The sequence below is a fragment of the Puma concolor genome, chromosome A2, assembly GCF_028749965.1.
Source record: "Puma concolor isolate L17-30 chromosome A2, mPumCon1.1.hap2, whole genome shotgun sequence".
Classification (NCBI taxonomy): Eukaryota; Metazoa; Chordata; class Mammalia; order Carnivora; family Felidae; genus Puma; species Puma concolor.
The window spans coordinates 119,923,283-119,945,479 of record NC_141668.1 but is presented as its reverse complement, the minus strand read 5'-3'; the positions used below and the strand labels follow the sequence as shown (position 1 = coordinate 119,945,479).

Below are 22,197 nucleotides of genomic sequence, written 5' to 3'. Positions count from 1 at the left end.
ATTTTCATAAAAACTACTTCACTGTTTCTCTTCATTGACTTGCTGAATAAATATGAACTTGAATTAAATACGTTTATACTAGTAGTATCGGCTTTATGTTAAAATTCTGCGTAATATTTGGGAAAAAAGTAGACTACTAAAAAAATACTTTTTCAAATTATTAATTTAGTTAATTGTTCTCTCTAGATTGGCTTATACTTTACAAGTTTTCACATGTGTGACCCCAGGATAATGAAATCCCAGTGTAAACCATGTGCAAGATAAATGATACTATGTTCTTATTTTACTCTTCTCCTACGTGGTAGACTAGGGAGATTTACTCAAACCAGATTAATATAAAGAAATGGTGAGGGGCGCCTGGGTGGCCCAGTTGGTTAAGCGTCCGACTCTGGCTCAGGTCGTGATCTCATAGTTCGTGGGTTTGAGCCCCATGTCAGGCTCTGCTGACCCCTCAGCCTGGAACCTGCTTCAGATCCTTTGTCTCTCTCTCTCTCTCTCTCTCTCTCTCTCTCTCTCTCTACCCCTCCCCTGCTCACACTCTGTCTCTTTCTCTCTCAAAAATAAACATTTAAAAAAATTTTTTAATGCTAATATGAGGTTTCCATCAATCTTATCAACTTATTGGCAGTTTATACAGTACAGTGAAAGTACAACTTAAATCTTGTATTTAGTATACATACATATGCACATTTGCATTTGTGTGTCTGTATCTGAGGTTGGGAAAGGGACATTGTATAGCAGCCTGTGTCCTGACTAGCAAAGACTCATAGGCAGAGTGTCTTTGTTACTCTGTGTCCTTGTTGGAATGGAATTAGGACTGTTAGTCACCAACCTTTATTGAATTTTTGCTCTCATCTTTAGCAGTAAGAAACATTCAAAGGACACACCTTGCCCTTAAGGAACAATATAACCAAAAGGAAAATTTTTAATTAAAACCAAATAATAGTCAAATGAACGACTTGGTATATTGCTGCAAGTTAATGTAAATCCTAAGGGATTGTTTTGTTTTGTTTTGTTTTAAAGACCAAGGAGATGTTAAGAAAGGGAAGTAGACTGGTAGAGTAAAAAGAATTCAACTGAATTTGAGGATCAGCTCTACCCTTTACATGATGTTAAGCAAGTTACTAAGCATCTCTGAGCCTCCTCTGTGAAATGGGAATAGTAATACCTGCTTTATAGAGGTTATATGAGATTAATAAGTTAAATAATGTGTGCAAAGTGTTTGGTGTGGTATCATACCCATAGTAGGAATTATTACTAACATTGTTTTACACAAAATGCTCTTTCTTAATGAGTATTTATGGAGTATTTGCAGAAATTAGTTTTGAAGATATAGCAAAGGTTCTAAGTTCCTAAAAGCTAAAGGTATATAGAAATAAAAAATAAAACTGCTCTTCGGGAAAGAGAGGGCATAATGTTCATTGTTTGCAAGTAATGTAGATATGTACCTAGGAAAGTCTAACCAGTGGAAAAACCTAGAATTGAGTTTCTTAAAACCACTGGATAGAAGGTACATAGGCAAAAATTAATAGTATTTATATACTAAGGAAATGAAGAAAATTTTTTCATTCTCAGACTTAACTAAGAACCTGCTTAGGGATAACCTTACCGGGACATGTAAAGTAAACCATTACTGAGAAATATGTTTAAAGTCTTCAGGAGGGGCGCCTGGGTGGCTCAGTCGGTTAAGCATCCAACTTCAGCTCAGGTCACGATCTCACGGTCCGTGAGTTCGAGCCCCGCGTCGGGCTCTGGGCTAATGGCTCGGAGCCTGCTTCCGATTCTGTGTCTCCCTCTCTCTCTGCCCCTCCCCCATTCATGCTCTGTCTCTCTCTGTCCCAAAAATAAATAAACGTTAAAAAAAAAAAGTCTTCAGGAAATGAAGATAAAGTCTTTTATTCCTTCATGGAGAGAATAAATAAAATTAATACCTCCTCCCTCCCATCTCCCCGCCCCCCCCCCCCCCCCCAGCTTCGTATAGTTCCTGTCAAACTAGCTTGGTTTTAGAATTTGGTGAAATGAAGTTTATCTAAACATGAAAAGAAGAAAAACATTGAAGAAGAATAATCACAATGAACTGCTGTCCCTAGAAGTACAAAACTAGTTTGTTATATGAAGCTGGAAGCTAGTAATTAAATTAGTACAATGCTGGTGCCCAAATGATGGGGGTGTGTGTATGTGTAGGGAATAGCCAGAAACAAAATTTGGTAAATTATTCTGGAATTTTTACTTATTTGGAGTATTGAAAAGAATTAAATCGTTGCCAAAGCAAATTCTTGGCACATTCAAGTATTTTTTGTGAAGATCAAACTTGAATAAAGTTTCTGGGTCTATATTGTCTCTGAGATAATAGAGGACAAGTATATTGAGAGAAAGGATTTGCAATAAAAATGACAGGAGAGTGGCACCTGAGTGGCTCAGTCAGTTGAGCATCCATCTTTGACTCAGGCCATGATCTTGTGGTTCATGAGTTCGGGCCCCATGTTGTCCGTGCTGCTCTCAGTGCAGAGCCCACTTCTGATCGTCTGTCTGTTCCCCTCTCTGTCCCTCCCCTGCTTGCACTCTCTCTCTCAAAAGTAAACAAACGTTAAAAAAAAAAAAAAAAGGAGAGTAGTATCCCTACCAGCAATTTGGTAAGGTTTAGCATATGCATAAAAATACTAATACTCCGGGGCACCTGGCTGGGTCAGTTGCTGGAGCATGCAACTCTTGATCTTGGGGTCATGAGTTCCAGCCCCATGTTGGGGGTAGAGATGACTGAAGTAAACTTAAAAAATAATAATAATAGGGCGCCTCAGTGGCTCAGTCAGTTAAGTGACTCTTGGTTTCACCTCAGGTCATGATCTCATGGTTTCATGAGTTTGAGCCCCACATCGGGCTCTGTGCTCACAGTGCGAAACTTGCTTGGGATTCTCTGTCTCCCTCTCTCTCTGCCCCCCCCCCCCCCCCACTCACACGGTCTCTGTGTCTATCAAAATAAATAAATAAACTTAAAATACTAATACTTCTTAACCTACTAGTTCTTCTGGGTATCTGTTCTACAGAAATAAACACAGACCCAAAGTTTTATACAAAGGTACTAGTCATAGAATTAGTAATAACTGCAAAAATATAGAGGATAAAAACAAGCTGGATTTCAAGCAGTAAAGGAGTGGTATAATTTATTTGCTATGTGTACATACTTTTGGTAGAAACACTATACAGTATTATTAAATTTTTCACCCTTGATTCATTTTCTCAAACTAAGCCCCCCAAAACAGCATCTTACTACTTTTGTGAATTAGATTTCAGTGATCTGAATCTTCGATCTGTAAGAATGTCAAAAGAAAAGGGGTGCTTAGGTGGCTAAGTCAGTTGAGCATCCGACTCTTGATTTCAGATCAGGTCATAGTCTCAGGGTTTTGGGATTGAGCCCTGTGTCAGACTCCATGCTGAGTGTGGAGTCTACTTGTGATTCTCTCCCTCTACCCTTCTCTCTCCCTCCCTCCCTCTCTGTCTCTCTGTCTCTCTCTCTCAGTCTCTCGCTCTCTCTCAAATTAAAAAAAAAACAAAAGACGAAGAAGGGGTGCCTGGGTGGCTCAGTTGATTAAGCATCTGACTTCGGCTCAGGTCATGATCTCACAGTTCATGAGTTCTAGCCCCATGTTGGACTCTCTGATGACAGCTTGGAGGCTGGAGCCCGCTTCCAGTTCTGGGTCTCCCTCTCTTTCTGCCTCTTCCCCACTTGTGTTCTTTCTCTCTCCAGAATAAACATTTTTTAAAAATTAAAAAAAATATATCAAAAGAAAAGTATATTATGACCTAGTGAAATTTCTTCTAGGAATGTAAGGATGGTTCAGTATTTGAAAAATTATTCATATAATTAATTTATTAGCAGGCTAAATGGAAGACGGGGAGTAATAGCACAGTAAATATGAATTTAATGATAAATCTAATAAAATACCTATGATTTTTTTTACATCTATCTGAAAAACAGTTGCCGTTTATGCTTCATGTAAAAACGACATTAAACCTTAAAATACATTATCAAGTACACCAAAACTAATATAACACTGTATACTAAATTAAACTTCAATTAAAAATAATAAATTTTAAAAATGGGTTTTCAAATTATTCCACTTGCCATTATTATTTAACAGTGCCTAGAACTATTAGCCAATGTGATTACCAAAAACAAAAAATCTGAAATAAAAGCATGGGTAAAGAGGATGTGTGTGTTACCAATGTGTGCAAATAATATGCTTTATCTCCCTAGAAAAGCCAAATGAGGTAACTGAAACACTGGTAGAGATCAGTAGGGTAGCTGGGTACAAAAGTATGTAAACATTTTTAAGAATAACATGTAGATAATAACATAAAAGGAGACGTGTAATGCACAGTTGTAGCAAAAAAATAGAGAACATTGGAGGGTAACATTAATTAGAAATGTGACAGATCTATATATGAAGAGGGATAAATGAAGGCATGAGTAACTGAAGGATGGTGCCATGGTGTTGAGTGAGAATTCTTCCTTAGTTACTCATGAGTTTAATACAATACCAATCAAAATTTTGGCTTTTTGGTGGCAGGGGGAACGTAGTGTTAGCATGATGGATGATTTCAACAGTTCACTGGCAAAAACAAGCATGCTAGAAAAGCCAAAGTATTTTGGAGAGGTAGAGTAGAATAACTAGAATTGCCCAAGCAGTTTTACTAAAACAGATGTCAGTATTGATGCCATTTAGACAGCAGGTATCCAGAACTAAACTGAGGGGCGCCTGGGAGGCTCAGTTAGTTAAGCATCTGACTTTGACTCAGGTCATGATCTCACAGTCATGGGGAGTTCAACCCCACATCAAGCTCTCTGCTGTCAGCACAGAACCCGCTTCAAATCCTCTGTCTCCCTCTCTCTCTACTCCTCCCCCACTAGCCCGAGCTCATGCTGTCACTCTCTCTGTCAACAAAAACTTTAAAAAAATATTTAAAAGAACTCGGACGTCTGGGTGGCTCATTTGGTTAAGCGTTAAACTTCAGCTTAAGTCATGATCTCAGGGCTCGTTAGTTCAAGCCCTGTATCCAGTTCTGTGCTGACAGCTCAAAGCCTGGAGCCTGCTTCAGGTTCTCTCTCTCTCTCTCTCTCTCTCTGCCCCACTCCATTCACACTGTCTCTCTCTCTCAAAAATAAATAAGCATTAAAAAAAGTTTTTTGTGGGGGGCACCTGGGTGGCTCAGTCGGTTAGGCGACTGACTTCAGCTCGGGTCGTGATCTCACAGTCTGTGAGTTTGAACCCTGCGTCAGGCTCTGTGCTGACAGCTCGGAGCCTGGAGCCTGCCTCGGATTCTGTGTCTCCCTCTCTGCCCCTTCCCTGCTCATGCTCTGTCTCTCTCTCTCAAAAATAAATAAAAACATTAAAAAAAAAAAGTTTAAAAAAATGTTTTTTTAAAAAAAAGAACTAAACCCAGTTTATATAAAAATCTAATAAGATGTCATATTTCAAATCAGTGGAGAAATTATAATTCTATAATTATTAAAGATTTTGGAAGAATGTGCTGTTTTGACATGTGAAAAGGATAATCACTACCTTCTGAAGTACGTTTTATTTGAGTTAAATTTAAAAATTAAGTAAGGAAAAAAATAAAAAATAAATAAAAATTAAGTAAGGAGATAAAGGGAAAATAGGCCAGTATTCTTTATAGTCTTGAGGTAGTGGGCAGAAGAAACATTCATGATGTCAGAGGCAGAAAATAAAGGAAATTATTTATACATTTGACTGAATTAAAATGTAGCACATTGTATAACCAAAAAAAAACTTAGTAAAATTAAAAGGCAGATAGCAAACTGGGAAAATACAACATTTTTGACAAAGGATCAACATTCTTTTTTATGAGGTCCTTAGAAATGAACAAGGGGCGTCTTCAGTGGCTTAGTCTGTTGAGCACCTGACTGGGTAAGGTCATGCTCTCATAGTTCTTAAGTTCGAGCCCCGCATCAGGCTCACTGCTGTCAGCTCTGAGCCCACTTCAAATCCTTGTTTCCCCCCACACTCCTCTCTCTCTTCCAAATAAAAAAATAATAAATTTAAAAAATACATTAATGAAGAACAAGATCAACACCCAGTAGAAAACAGGATACAGGACATGAGTAGACAATTCACACCGGAATAAATATAAAGCTGTTGAGCCTATGGAAAGATGCTTTTGGTTTAACAATCCTGCATCTAGCCATTCACCCTAAATACTAGACAGGTGCAGAAATATCTAAGAGAAAGATTACTGGTCACTGAGGCATATTTATATTAGCAAAAAAGTGCACATACTTCACGTTGGTTAATTTTGATGATATGAATGCCATACAGCCACTAAAAACTAAATTGTAGATTTCCGTTGTCATGGAAAGAGTTTTACCATGTGTTTCTGAGTGAGCACTGATATGTAGACAAGAGTTAATAAGGCCATGCCAAGAAAAAGGTCTAGCTGAACATGCACCAGGATATTAGTGCATTCATTTGTGGGTATGATTTCAATTTGTGTGTGTTTAAATATGTGGTTGTTTTTTTATATAATTTTGCAAAGTATTTGAGTAAAGATAAAAACTATACAAGGTGGATAGATTTAACCACATAAAATTTAAAAGCTATGTATGTATAGAAAAAACAGTGAAACTTGAAAAAAATTGTAAATATAGTATTATTGGTAGAAAAAAGACAAACGACTGCTGGCAGATAACAGGTCTATTTTGAATACGATACCATTATAAGAACTCAGTTTTATATGAAGGGCCTGTAAGTTGATTTGGAAGGGAAAGGGAAGGGTTCAGCTGTACTTTCTAACTCTTCTAGAGTGAGCTTCATTACTTACGTAATTCCCTTTAGTAGTTAATATTGGACTTAGCAGTATAGCAGTCTTTTTATAGCAATCTTTAAAAAAATTCACTGTTTGACTCTTAAAGTACATTAAAAAGTGTTCTAAACATGTCATGAATCACATGTTTGTTTGTTTTTTATACCTAGGCACTTTTCAGAGGAGAAAAATAAGAAAGAAAACTTACAGTTTCTGGAACACAAGAAAAATACGAATATACTTCCAATCTAGGAAAATAAAAAAATTTCACATATCAGGAGAAAAAGCATCTCCAGTATATTTTGCATTTATTCTTCCTTCTCCATTTCCACATCTGTTACCCTAGTTCAGTATCTCATAACCCTGTCAACTTCTCCATTAACTCCAAATAGTTTCCCAGTGTCCAGTCTCATCCTAACCATTGCTGCCAGAGTAATCTTCCCGAAGCATAGCTCTGATCATGACCTACTGTCCCAAAACTTGTCCTTGAAGGTCTGGGATAAATGCTACTCTTTCCACTAAGCCCTGGGGATATAATTTAACCTAGTCATTAAGAATGTAAATGGAACTAAATTACCTAGTCTTTATCTCTCTACACATCAGATTCCTCATCTTTAAAATGAGAGTGATGATAATAGTGCTGGATTTAGAGTTGTCCAAATTAAATGTTAGAATTCACATAAAGCACATAGTATAGTACCTGGTATTTAATATTTAACATGTAATAAGCACTTAAAAGCATAATTATTTTTTACAAAGCAGTATGATTACATCTGTCACGATTCTTTTTTTTTTTTTTTTTTTTTAATTTTTTTTTTCAACGTTTATTTATTTTTGGGACAGAGAGAGACAGAGCATGAACGGGGAAGGGGCAGAGAGAGAGGGAGACACAGAATCGGAAACAGGCTCCAGGCTCCGAGCCATCAGCCCAGAGCCTGACGCGGGGCTCGAACTCACGGACCGCGAGATCGTGACCTGGCTGAAGTCGGACACTTAACCGACTGCGCCACCCAGGCGCCCCTGTCACGATTCTTACAATGTTATTAAACGTGTTTTATGTGTTTTCCCATCCTCACAAATTTGTAAATCCTTTTAAATGGAATATATGATGACCTCCCCTCACATACCTAATTCAGTGGTTTCCATATAGTAGGTATTAAGTAAATAGATATTTTTTTATTGTAAATTTAAAAAGTAGATATTTGAGAAGGTGAGATAGGTGCTTTGACCCTTGTGGTCATTAAAATATATAGTGTAGTAGATCCAAGAAGTATAGGAAGTGTAGGATGTTCCAGTCAGAAAATGGATCAGCCTTGTATTTGAAAATGATTGGGAGAAGCTTTTGTGAAAATAATTTCCTATTTTGAAGCACTCTAAAACTAGGGGCTAGATACAGGCCAAGCAATCATAGGTGACTACCTTTTCCTGCTAAAGCAGAACATTGTAGAAAGAGTTGCTGAAGGGCGCCTGGGTGGCTCAGTCAGTTGAGTGTCTGACTTCGGCTCAGGTCATGATCTCGCAGTCTGTGAGTTCGAGCCCCGCGTCGGGCTCTGTGCTGGCAGCTCAGAGCCTGGAGCCTGCTTCAGATTCTGTGTCTCCCTCTCTGTCCCTCTCCCGCTCATGCTCTGTCTCTCTCTGTGTGTCAAAAATAAATAAAACAAAACAAAAAATTAAAAAAAAAAAAAGTTGCTGAAAATGGCAAAAATACACAAGAGAAGATAAAAGGAGCATGGAATTAACATTCTAGAAGCTTGTGCTGGTGACATGGCAATTAAGTAGAGGGTGATTTTAACAAAGTGACATCAATTTGAGATTTCTGGAAACTCAAAGTAAAATATTAAAGTTTATATTTTCCACTGTAAGAGATTAAATTTGTTCTAGGGCCCAGTCATTAGATTCATCTGGTGATTGGGAGATAGAGAATTTTGAGAATTACTTTAATTGTGGCAATTAAAGAGTTCTTTGGGCTTTTGGTTTGATTGCAGGAGGTGACAGTGGGATGAGGCAGAAGAGGAGTTAAGAGCCATTGTGGGCTAGAGATTAATGGCTTTACTACAGAGCCTCCCTTTAAGCTGTGGTTGCAATCTCTCATCCAAGCTTTGTATTTCACAGACTTGTTGAGCCCATTAAAGAAATGGAAGTCTCGCTATCTGATGGAGCAGAATGTCACCAAGTTACTGCGGCCTCTTTCTCCAGTCACACCACCCCCTCCCAATTCAGGCTCAAAGAGCCCCCAGCTGACCACACCTGGCCCATCTCACCCAGAAGAGGAGTGTCGAAATGGATACAGCCTCATGTTCTCACCAATCACGTCTCTTACTACTGCTAGTCGCTGCAATACTCCTCTGCAGTTTGAGGTGATTTGGGTTTGGTTGTTGGGAGTGCCGAATATGAAAATTACCATTTGCCCCTCCTCATTTCAAGTATAATATTCCAAATGTGTCTTGATTGTGTTCCTGCCAGTCTTGGCAAGAGAACAGGAACCCTCAGGGTCAATGTGACCTGTTACCTGGTAGCCTCTCATCTTGGCAGTCCTCATACTTCGCTCAAAAGGAATAGTTCTACCATGGATGACATTCATCTGTTTTTGCATGCAATCAATCCATCATTCTCCGTAACTGCAGGTAGTAAGCATGCTACATCTCCATCTTTGTCTTTGGTCTGTACTTTGGTTTTAAAATAGGTCTCTAGCTGCATAATAACCACTAAGGATACCAGCCTGAGAGCCCAGATTATACTGATTGATTGTGTCTTTCTTTCTAGGCCTTTAAATCAGTGAGTTGTTTTTCCCTATTGTTTTGTATTCTTGTGGCCTCAGTGAACAGAGATTTGAAAAGCTTTTGAGATATGGTTTGTGGCAAATGAGTTTTTTTCCTACTCTAGGTTACTTTCCCTTCTTGTTACAGTGTGTTAGGAATGAAAAGTAGAAGGAGGCTAACAACATACATTCATAATGAGACAGATTTGTTACATTCACCCTCTGGTTTAAGTTAGAAATATGTATCTTAGCTGTTTGAAAAAGTTAATTGTCAATCACATTCATGTTCAAGTGTGGGTGACAGCAGGTCTACTGAGTAGAAAGAATCCTTGTGTATTAAAAAACTTCATCTATTGCATGTTGCTTTCCTTTGAAATTAACTAAACAGACACTGTCTCTTCCTTTTTCTTAGAAAACACTGTTGTCATCACTAAACACTCAGCTCTGCCCCTAGCTTGTAACTTCTCCAGATGTGTTCTTTGATGAATGTGTTCTTTGATGAAGGTGAATGCTCTAACCAATCCCTTCTTCCCTATTCAGCCTTTATGAGAGCATGGAGATTAAAAATACCTGGACTTCTGAATAGCTAACTCAGAAAGAGATAGCTAGCAACCTTGAAAGCAAGAGGAACCTATTTCTATACTTGAAGTAGACTGTATCACTTGGGAGCAGACCTCTGGCAGGAGTCGGGGGGAGGGGAAGAGGCAGGGAGAACCTTCTTGGTTACATTTGGTTTCTAGAGAAGTTATTCTTTACCAAATTTCCTGTGGCATTCTTTTCTGCCATACATTAAAGCAGCTGATTTAGGCCTTACTAACTTTACTTGGTCTAATTGTGATTGATTTTTCAGTTAACAAATTGAGTTTGATAGTAAAATTTCATAGGAGGCTGTTCACCCTGGAGGGCAGCAAATTATAGGCTAGGATTTCTTACTTTATCAGTGCAATTTAAAAGGTGAAATTACAGAAATTAGAAGGTATGTTGCCTTCTAGGACAGTTAAATTTAGCTCTCAGTACATTTCCCCTGATCCCTTGTGTTTTGGATAACTGAAACAATATGGAAATGTAAGGTGTTTTTATTTTATAAAAAAAATCAAACATCAAAGATTTTTATGAGGGGCACCTGGGTGGCTCAGTCGGTTAAGTGTCCAACTCTTGGCTTCAGCTCAGGTCATGATCTCACAGTTAGTGAGATCAAGCCCCACATCAGGCTCTGTGCTGACAGTACAGAGCCTGCTTGGTTTTCTCTCTCTCCCTTTTTCTGCCCCTGCCCCACTTACACTCACATGCGTGCGCTCGCTCTCGCTCTCTCTCAAAATAAAAAAATAAATTTATTTTTAAAAAGTCCAGTGCCTGTTTTCACTGTTTTAATCTTGTGATTTAACTAACGAAATACAGCCTTTCTTGTCAATAAAACAAACTACCATCCTGACCATTCTTATCATCATTCTAACTGCCATGCCCTTTCCTATATTCTAGTATAGGAAGCCTTATTTCCATGCAAGACTGTGACACAGAGGAAATACCAATAAGGTGTCACAGGTAAAGATCAGCTTGGTTGGGGAAGAATATTTTTGAAAGGAAAAATAAAAATCATTCCAGTGAGAAATGTCTCCAGTGCTAAGGGAAGGAGTTGAGGAGACGTGTAATAGAGGAGAACAAGATCATGAGGGAGGGAGAACCATTAAGGAAAAGCAGTAAAAGCAACTTTGGCAGGACAGGCTTAATTAGCCCCCACTTTCCACCAGCCCCTCCTTTTCCTTCCTGGCCTAGTGTCCACCTCACCCATAGTACCCAGCCCACCAAATAAAATCAACAGCCTCTTTTCACCTCCCGTGGGATAGGTCTGCTACCCAGGACATAGTTGTCCAGAGTCTACAGCATTAGGAACCTTCCCCTTCCCTTCCCTTACCCCTGGCACTCTGAATCCTTGTCACAACTACCACCATCATTCTGTCTGCATTTTACCGTTCAGATCTGCCATCAGAGTTCACTGTCCAGTTCCTGTTTGATACGGGAGTGCTGCCTCAGGTGAAAGCTCTCAGGGGAACCCTGTTTAGGATGCAGGAACTTGAAATGTACACCTCTGCTTTTTATTCCCTCTCTGTTGGCCAAAAGTACCAGGGATTTTAACATCAGAGAACATTGTTAGGGGTGTTCAGATCAAATTAGATTATGCCAAGAACCATCTAGCCTATCAGCTAAATTGCATTCTATCTCCTGTAACTCATTCAAGAGGAGCTGGCCATCTCCCTAGCCCTGTCAGCCCAGCATGCTAAGCAGTTTCCCTGGACAGTGGTGGGCAAGCACGAACCACAAGGAGAATGAAGAAATGTGACTTTTTCATAAAGGGGTGTGGGGTAAAGGAAAAAGGTTCCCTTGAGGCATAATAAGTGGTAGGGTGCCCATCAGTAATAAATACTGTAGGTTGCTCAACTCTAATCCAATGTAGGACGAAATTTCAAATGAAATTGTAGGGTACAGTTTCATCAATCTAAATTTTTTCTGTTAACCTGCTTAAGATGTTTACTTCTAGCATGAAATATTATAACCAATTTAAATGCTTTCAAAGATCCCAGGAAGCATTTTTAATGAGTCATTCTGTTCATTGCAATGAATTCTACAGTTAAACCTTTCCCCTGTGCATTCTTTTCCCTCCCCCTGCCCCCCGCAAAAAGTTGTGGCTAACCATCTATGCTTGCTTTTACTTTATTTTTTGGTTTGTTTTGTTTTGCTTCTTGACTTCGAGTAGATGAATAACAAGATGCTTTTCCCTCCTCTAGAACATATCCTCCCCTGAGAGTTCCCCTGCGAATAGGCCCGAGTCCCTGTCACCCGAGGTAGTTATCACACCATCTCAATCACACTTGGAGGCTGAGAGTGAGTGTGCATGAGTGTGTGGGAGGGCTGGGGGGGAGGTCCTAGTGAATGGGGTAATAGGCTGAAGGGCGACCAGCCAGTTGATGTAAGTTGAATGAACTTCCATGTGTGACTGTGATCACTCAGAACTTTCAATGTAGATGGAGGAAAATGAAGGGGCGTGTGTGTGTGTGTGTGTGTGTGTGTGTGTGTGTGTGTGTGTGTGTGGTGGGATTTGCTCTTGTTTGGGGGAGGGGTGACTCAAGAGTTCTTTTAAAGTATAGACTCTAGAAGTCAAGTTTAAAGCAAGCTGAAGATATGGTATGAGCCTTGGCAAAGAAAGCAACAAGTAAGGTGTGTTTGTTAAATAAGGAAAGTTGAAATCGAAAGTTGGTAGGAGCTATCTTTTGATACTTATTATCTTGGGCTGTTGAAGGAGCTATTTATACTGGAAAAGTTAGACAGTGATTTATGTCTTATTCCAGGATTAATCTTACAGCTCTGTTTAACTGGATGTTTTGGGCTTGGGTTGATAGATTGAGCAGCTTCTTTCGAAAGGGAGTCCTGCCTCCCGGCTTTCTACATTTTCTTTATAGCTCCTTACTGGGTATACAAGGAAACTAAGTCAGCCCATGGCTTCTGTGACAATGGCCTTCCTTCTGTAGTAGTTGAGATGTGGTTGCCATAAAAAGTGGTATCTCAGGATATCCAATTGAGTGCTTTTCTCAGAAACCCTACTGCTATGGAGTTGTTAAATTTAGGTTTTAGTGCTGGAGATTTTTAACTATTCTAAGATTTGGACAACTGTAGGAATGATTAGCTCTGTTAATCTACATGGAGTCAATTTCCTCTTGAAGAGAAAACTGTAGTGTCTCATAACCTTTCAGAAATTAACTGTTAACTCTGGCCCCTTCCCACTTAAAAAATTGTGCTAAATTTAGTGATAGTTGATAAAATTCTGAATCAGGATTTTATAGATCAATATGAAACTGAAAAATGTTGTATTCTAGTGTACTAGAGGTTTTCTGGATGTTTTTTACACTGTTTTGTGAGGAAATCCTGGTGTGACATTTGAATTTCTGGTACCATTCTTTCTAGAGAGAATTAGTAAGAGTTGACCTAGAGGTGGGAAATCTTGGTATTGGGAAGTAATGATAACCAAATAGTAGATACAGCTTATTTTTTATAAAATTCAGCATTTTGGATGCTCTGCAGTGGTGGGCATTAGTGATCTTGTGGTATGTGGACATATATTAGAGGATAAAGAATTGAGTAGCCAGAACATTTTATGAGAAGCATACATGCTTAATAGTGAAAGTGAGCAAAGAACTGGTTGGTTGATGTCTTTAACTAGTTCCATTCTCCTTTACTGAACCAGTAACTTAAAATCCTTGACTTTCTGTCTACTTACTACTTTCTTTCCCTTTTTCCCTCCTCCCACCTTCCATCAGTATTAAATACAAATGAATAACACCAAAAGCCAGTTACCTTTAAGACCCCAGTCTCACCTCTGGAGCATACATGGGGCTCAGGTAAATCCGTGATTATACTTCCAGCACCTTAATGTAGTACACGGTGACTCAGCAGACCTGATGAAAGGCTAAACAGGCAAAATAGTCACATTTGGCCAATTATTTAATTCTGATTTTCCCAGGATTCTCATCCAGAAAGACTTTAAGGCAATTTGTGAAAGGCCGGCATTCTGTAGTAATCTGGCCTGGGTATACTGTTGATTCCTGGAACTTTTACAGATGTTAATGGCTTTCTCCCTTGTACTTCCATCCCTCTTACCTCTCACCTGTGCCCTTCTCGCTTCCCTTCTTTTCTTCCCTTTGACTTTTTCCTTCCCCCTCCTCCTCCATGTCTCTGTTGATTTTTATTCTTTCAGCTTTGTCACCGAAAAGATGTGGACTTGACAAAAGTAGGCTACCTTGACTCCAACACTAACAGCTGTGCTGACAGACCTTCCCTGATCAACTCAGGTCCTTCTGACCTGGCTCCTCATCCCTCTGTCGGGCCCCCCTCTGAGACTGGCTTTCCAAGCAGGAGTGGAGATGGACATCAGACCCTTGTGAGGAACTCGGACCAGGCATTTCGGACAGAGTTTAATTTAATGTACGCCTACTCGCCATTGAACGCTATGCCTCGAGCAGATGGATTATATCGAGGATCTCCCCTAGTAGGGGATAGGAAGCCTTTACATTTGGATGGGGGATATTGTTCCCCTGCAGAAGGGTTTCCCAGCAGATACGAACATGGCTTTATGAAAGACCTCTCTCGTGGATCCATGTCACCTGGTGGTGAAAGGGCTTGCGAAGGAGTCCCATCTGCCCCCCAGAACCCACCGCAGAGGAAAAAGGTAAGTGTTCTACCTTATATAGGCCCTTTTGAAGAACATTAACTGAGTGATTCAGTAGATGTTAACTGAGTTGACACTGTTAAGCACCATTCTCAGTGTGAGGAAAACAGAGACATAAGATGTGATCTCTGCCGTGTTCAGTGAAAGACAGGATCTGTGTGTGTGTGTGTGTGTGTGTGTGTGTGTGTAAGACAAGACTTTCAATATGATTTGATGATTGTTGCAAATATTCAGCAGATTTTAAATGCCTGCCATGTATGTGCTGTTATACATGCTGTGCAATCAAAGGATAGAGCAGTGAGGAGCGCCTGGGTGCCTCAGTTGGTTAAGTGTCCGACTTCAGCTCAGGTCGTGATCGCACGGTTCGTGGGTTCGAGCCCCTCATTGGGCTCTGTGCTGACAGTTTAGAACCTGGAGCCTGCTTCAGATTCTGTGTTTCTCTCTCTACCCCTCCCCTGCTTGTGCTCTGTCTCTCTCTCAAAAATAAATAAACATTAAAAATTTTAAAAAGAAAAAAAAGCAGTGAAAAAGAATAATGCTAATTTCTTGTATTATTTAGCACTTACCATGTTTTAGGCACTGTTAAGTTCTTTTATGCATTAAATCCTCACAGTAATCCTGTAAGTTGGGTAATTTCCCATTTTGCAGATGAGGAAACTAAGGCAAATTCAGTGACTTGCCCATGGTCACATAGGTAGTGAATGAAAGAGCCAGGACACTGCCCAGGTCTGTCTGATTCCAGATTGCATGCTCTTATTGCCACTGTGCTATATTGCCTTCTAAGTTCTGCCCTAATGGAGCTTAAAGCAAGTGAGACTGAGGTTGGCAGATAATTATGTTAATAAGTAATTCATTACAGTGGCAGTGGATGCTCCAAAAGAGTTGTTCATATGTGATGAGAACATCTTAGCCACGACATGGCCTAGTGAGAACAAACAAGAGGCTCCTAGCCATTTTGAGAGGTGGAGTGAGAGGTGACAGGTCACACGCTGATTTAGCTGATCTCAGTAAGTAGGAAGCAATCTGCCAACAAATGTGGGTGAGGATGTTATGGAAGAGAGAGCAGAATACGTAGCTGTGGGACACTCCGTTGTGTGGGCAGCAGGCATACAATGTGGTTGTAACAATTACATGCTGCTGTAGTATCTGGTGAAAGGTGGGCAGGGTCAGGAGTGGAGAATGAGAGACTGTGGAACAGGGCCAGGCCATAGATTGCTGGCTAACAGGTTGAGACTTATAAGTAATGCCTGTTCAAGAAATTACAAAGCCCCCCAAATGTGGTTTTTGTCAGTGGATTTCAACTAGAGGCATTTGGAAATGCATGGGAGTATTTTGGGTTGTCAAGGCAACTTCCATTTATTGTGCAGCGCTAGAGATGTTAAATGTTCTGTATGTGACAGTCTCACACAGTTGCAGAATATCTTTAGTAGTCTTGTTGAAATGTAGCCTAGTGGCTTCTTAAATTTGCATTTCCATGAAATACATTACCAGAATTTATAATTATTAGTTACTTTCCAAGATTGTGTATAGAAAGTCCATGCGCAAGATGGTACTACTTTGCATTTTTGTTACATTTTACATTTAAACAGAAAATGAGAACGTTGAGGGACTAGAAGGCAGAAATACTGGCAGATAATTTGGGAAAAGAATAGCAGTGGGTTTTAGAAAACTGTTGCTTGAAGAGCATTGACCATCAGGAACAAAAGTTTGCAATATCTTTGTGTTTCTGGTTTCTTGATTGAAACCATGATTTATTTGTGAAATGTTGAGCACCTACTATCAGTCAGGTTCTGTGCCAGATGTTAAAGACAAAAAGCCAGAAAAGTTTGGTCTTTGCCCTCTTAGAACTTACAATTTAGTGAAGGAACTGTCAGGACACTGTAATAGGTTGACACCTGGTGTAGGCAATGTGATGTAACAGCAAAAAGGAGAGGTATAGTGGGCAGGCCAGGGAGGAAGGCTCTGTATTGGCAATCAAGAGAATGAGGCAGAGTTAGGGAGAAGTTTCCAAGTGTACGTTTCCTAGACTAGCTTGCTAAAATATAAACTGCAAATCATTCTTTGTCTTTTAATACTAATTTCCCTATGTGTAAGAGAGAAACAGTAATAAATCCCTGCGTGTATCCTGAAAATTTGACTACATCTGAGAACCCTGAAACATTGGCTTTTTCTTCTGTTGTTTTTCTTTTCTCTTCTCTCTCTCTCTCTTTTTTTTTTTTTTAAACAACTGATCTAGGAATTCCTAGGGATTAGGGAAGAGCTGTCAGATGACCTGGAAGGCTTTTTCAAACTTCACAAGCTCCCAACTCCTTTTTCCCTTTTCTAGGTGTTATCATTGTTGCAAACAGCTGATCCCATACTTCTGCTACTAGGTAACCGTGATCTCACAGTTCTCTGAAGGCAGAAGAAAGGTTGAGGTCTGCTGGCGAACACTGTTCTTCAAAAATGTCATCTCCTAGTGTATTTTCTTCTCCTTACCAGTTTCTGACTGATTTAAATATGTATGTAGTTGTGTTCAGATACCTCACACCTGAAAAAAGGGTTGCTAGTGTTAGTGCCTGATTTGTTTGCAAGGCTGGCTAGTGGTTTATGAGGGTTCCACCTTCTTTTCCCATTGCTGCTGATCCACTAATGATGTCTAGCTAGAGTCCTCTTCCTTCTTTCCCTCCCAGGTATCCCTGTTGGAGTACCGCAAACGGAAACAAGAAGCCAAGGAGAATTCTGCCAGTGGGGGAGGTGACTCTGCACAGAGCAAAAATAAGTCTGCAGGAGCTGGGCAAGGCAGCAGTAACTCACTTTCTGACACTGGTGCCCATGGTGTGCAGGGATCCTCATCCCGAACCCCATCTTCCCCTCACAAAAAATTCTCCCCATCTCATTCCTCTATGTCCCATATGGAGGCGGTAAGCCCATCAGATTCCAGAGGCACTTCATCTCACTGCAGACCTCAAGAGAATATCAGCAGTAGGTGGTAAGTTTATGTTTGATGATGAAATAATTAAATTCAAGAAGGAAGTATACATCCACAGTTATTCCCAGTTTTACCTAAAATATATGGGAACACTTATCTGAGAAAGGTGGCCAGCAGTGCCATCTGTGCTGTTTCAGCTGATTTAATAGTATCAGCCACAACCCCATCCCCACCCCCAGCCCCATCCCCCTCAGCTTTACAGAAGAAAAGAATTGCCACCGAACCTGCAGAACGACACTTTGGACGGCATATAGTTGTGGACACAGATGAGTTATTTTATTTGCTGGGCACTAACACTGCCTCTTGTATTTTTTCATTTCATATGAAAGGTAAGTCAGGAGTTCAGCTCAGTTCCACTTAAATTAACAACACAAGTCTCAGTTGCACCCAGCCCGCATATACATAAAGATCAGACCTATTCTGAAAGGACTAGTCTGGTTTAGGGGAGACCACAAATAGATAAGTAACACTATAAGTAAGTGAAGAATAAACAGCATGTACTTAGAATGGAGAATGAGGCTGTTCTCAGGGATCTTGAACTGAAGCATGGAAGTCTGGGAAAGAAGAGATCTGGCTCAAATGAGTAAAGTTTAAAAATCTATGGAGCACTTATTAAACTATGTGCCGGTCATGACTTCACAGAAAAAATTTAGCATTTCAACATGGCGGTTAAAAGAAGCAAACATCTTTAAATCCACTTTTCCCATAGTATAAGACAGAAAAATACCTTGTTTTAAATTGGTCCTGAAGAAAATAATATCTAAGAGGCATTATACAGCCTTTATGAGAGCTTCATTTGTTCCATACTCTTGACTCTGAAGTTCTGTGGCACTAACTTGCACCTGGTTTCCTTCACAGGATGGTTCCCACGTCAGTGGAACGACTCCGAGAAGGAGGGAGCATCCCCAAGGTCCTCCGAAGCAGTGTGAGGGTGGCCCAAAAAGGAGAGCCTTCTCCCACATGGGAGAGTAACATCACAGAAAAAGACTCAGGTGAGCCCATGGCCTTCTGCTGCCAGCCAAGTTTAGGGACACGTGAGACAGGCTCTACACAGTTCTCACCAAATGCTGGGATGAGGTGAGTCTGTTTCTTACACAGTTGGGCTCCACTGTATGGAAGGTGCCAGGTCAGTCTTGATTCTATTCTTCTGGGCTGTAGTAGTATTAAGATCTAGCACTGCATGTGCACTCTTACTCTCTCTAGACTCTCTTTCTTCTCTCTCTCTCTCTCTCTCTCTCTCTCTCTCTCTCTCTGTTTCTGCCGTATTTTTTCCCAAGGGATACCTTTCTGTAACTCTTCTCTCCAAAGGCCTGGAAATCCACTGTGATGAAGGATGAAGAGAAAGGAGACAGGAATCCGATCAGACATTTAAAACATAGCCCATAATTAACCACTTCTTTTGCCCTTCTGGCCTGATGCACTCACCTGATTTGTCAGAAAGAAAGCAGCATGGGTTGGTGATGACATTGGTGATTTGAATGAACAATGACTATTTCTCACTTATTCTAGGAACCCAAGTTGATTTTGTATTATCTTCCAGACCCTGCAGATGGAGAAGGCCCAGAGACACTGAGCTCAGCACTCTCTAAAGGAGCAGCCGTTTACAGCCCTTCCAGATACAGCTACCAGGTGAGACGAGAAATTGCTCATCTCTGGGCATAGGAGTGTGTTCTGGGTTCCAAATATTTTGTGATCCTGGCCATCCTTTGCAGTTGAGATGCCGTCTTTGCATATAGTTTCAGCAGCCTTGGAAATAAGTCATCATCTGCTCACCTTCAGGTAATAAATCATGCCAGAAAAATAAATAAAGTGATCAGAGACAGCCATTTTACTGTCTTTGGTATCCTAAAAAGAACAAATGGTTAAGAAGATGAAGAAGATGAAGAAGGAGAAGTAGAAGAAGAAGAAGAAGAAGAAAAAGTAGGGTATTTTAAATATTCACAAGCCTAAATGGCTTAACTAGGGACTTTTTCACCTCCTTATGCTTTTCCTCCCGACTCTTTCTAGCTCCTGCAGTGTGATAGTCCACGGACAGAATCACAAAGCCTCCTTCAGCAGAGTTCCTCCCCCTTTAGAGGACATCCCACCCAATCTCCAGGATACAGTTATCGAACTACTGCACTGAGACCTGGAAACCCCCCCTCTCACGGTTCTTCAGAATCCTCCCTCTCTTCTACGTCCTATTCCAGCCCCGCCCACCCTGTATCCACAGACTCGTTGGCCCCATTTACGGGGACACCAGGGTATTATAGCAGCCAGTCACATTCTGGAAACAGCACTGGCAGCACTCTTCCAAGGAGGAGCTGCCCTTCTAGTGCTGCTAGCCCTACCCCACAGGGCCCCTCAGACTCGCCGACCTCAGACTCGGTCTCCCAGTCCAGCACAGGAACTCTGAGTTCCACCTCCTTCCCTCAGAACTCTAGGTCGTCATTGCCATCAGACTTACGGACTATCAGTCTGCCCAGTGGGCAGTCCGCTGCCTACCAGGCCTCCAGGGTATCTGCGGTTTCCAATTCACAGCACTACCCACACCGTGGGAGTGGGGGTGTGCACCAGTACCGACTCCAGCCACTGCAAGGCTCAGGAGTCAAGACTCAGACAGGACTTTCCTAGGGCTTCTGGATTTGGGCAAACAGAACTGAATGAGCCCATAGCTGCTTCCTTCCAGCTGCCTCTGGAACCTAGGCCGAGCATATTGCTGGGGAAGAGGGTACAAGGTGCCAGAGGACTGGGTCTGGTCGACAAGAAACGAGACTTGTGGTCGCGACTGGCTCTGGCCTTGGAGAAAGATGTAAATCTTGTCTGAAGCAGAGACTATAAAGAAGTTTCTCCCTGCTGTTAAGGGTACATTGTTGACAAGCAAATGGTGTTTCGGTTAGTAACGGTTCTAAGTGCAATGAGTCGTGTTGAAGCCTCTGTCTCCCGTCCTTGCCTGTAGCCTGTAGTCACTTGTGCAGTGGGGACATCTTTTTACACACACACACACACACACACCCAAAAAAGTTTTCTTTTCAGAGGAAAAAATGAAAAGAGCCAATCTCTAAGCCCCAAGCCATCTGAGTAATAGTAGGGTTTTTATGCACTTAAGAAGAAAGGTAGGTATGTAAATTTTCACCCTGTGACAGACAACCATTCCAAAAGCAGGTATCTGGCCAAGATGTGTCCACCAAGAATACTCCCTACCTTTGTCTTAAAATCACCAAGAAATATAGGCAGGGATAGCAAAGCTTGGAATGTGCTCTGGCTGAGGGGTGCCTGGCTCTCTGAAGAAGAGCTCCTGGTCAACTCGATTCAGGAGCAGGTGATTGTCTGAGCCCCCAGCTGTTCCCATACCACTCCCCTCCCCAAGCTGTCTCACAGCTCAGTAACCCAGAAAGTAAGTAGACAAAAGAGGAATAAGTGAGATGGGCCAATTGCATTGCTACTTATCAGCTGTTGGCAATAAATTTGATTAGTAAGGATCCCAAGTGTTTTGGGACTTCTTTGAATTTTATTTTTTCTACTCCCTGTTAATCAGGAGTTGACGATCCCACGAGTAGGACCGCCTCCATGATTAGGGAGCACGCACTTGTGACTGCAGGGTAAGAGTGGAAAGAGATGTTTGTGGAGTGGCACCGACAGGACTGTGATTGTGTGGGGCATGTCCCACAATTCTTTGGGGGATGCTTATTTGAGAGTGGCCCAGGTGAGAGTTATAAAGCCACCCACACACCTAACACTGTTCTGGATGAGAGACGCAAGCAGACTGGCTTCTCCCCATCAGTGCATTGTGCCTGCTGTACACCCCTGGAGGAGCCCTGGAGCCTGCCCAGGTGGGGTACACAATCTTTTTAAAATTCCATACGGTTGCCAGCTTATTTCTTTCACTTGTTTACTGTAATATCCGGCGTGTTTTTATTTATCTAATTTTGTATTCAGTTATAACCATGGTAGGGGTAGCAAATATATGACAGGTGTAATCCCTGGTGCTGCAGTGGACCTTCTTTTCTTTTGGACAAGATAATACTGTGAGTCTCCTTCCTTCCAGTTTGTTTTCTCCTCCTTTTTTTCCCCAGCCTCTTGCATCCCCTTCTTTTTTACCCTCTCTTACAACTATCATATGCACAGTCTTCTCTCTTTGTGTGTGACTGTTACAAAATTTCACTTTTTCAAAATTGAAATCAGGTGTTTGCTCAAATGAGGGGAGATTTCTTTTTTTTAATGCTGAGACCTCAGCAGAATACTTTTCTTTTTGTTGTTTCCCCCACAAACCCATCAGTCTGGGAGAGCGTTGGGAGTGGAAATCATGTTGCCTGGGATGCTGGTTTCTTTGTATATTATATAAAACGTATGTAAATGTCTCTCCATTTGGGCTGGGGTTTGCATTCTCCCCTTGGCTGTTAACCAAGGGGAGAGGCCAGCGGGCAGGCGGCCCTCACCCTGCCTGGCACG

General features: G+C 41.0%; 1 protein-coding gene across 17 annotated transcripts in view; it reads left to right on the top strand.

Moving 5' to 3' along the window:
* Positions 1-21,730, top strand: part of SETD5 (SET domain containing 5) — a 79,813-nt gene extending 58,083 nt beyond the window's left edge. For 11 of the 17 annotated variants that reach the window (XM_086697510.1, XM_086697509.1, XM_086697508.1 and 8 more), the window contains 7 exons: positions 8,932-9,176; positions 12,361-12,417; positions 14,325-14,795; positions 17,468-17,766; positions 18,625-18,758; positions 19,307-19,395; positions 19,774-21,730. In XM_086697510.1, coding sequence (XP_086553636.1) covers positions 8,932-9,176; positions 12,361-12,417; positions 14,325-14,795; positions 17,468-17,766; positions 18,625-18,758; positions 19,307-19,395; positions 19,774-20,379 — 1,901 coding nt within the window. In that variant the 3' untranslated portion in view covers positions 20,380-21,730. The remainder of the gene's footprint in view (positions 1-8,931; positions 9,177-12,360; positions 12,418-14,324; positions 14,796-17,467; positions 17,767-18,624; positions 18,759-19,306; positions 19,396-19,773) is intronic. The other 6 variants (XM_086697516.1, XM_086697524.1, XM_086697520.1 and 3 more) reach the window with 1 other exon arrangement.
* Positions 21,731-22,197: the final 467 nt, after the last annotated feature.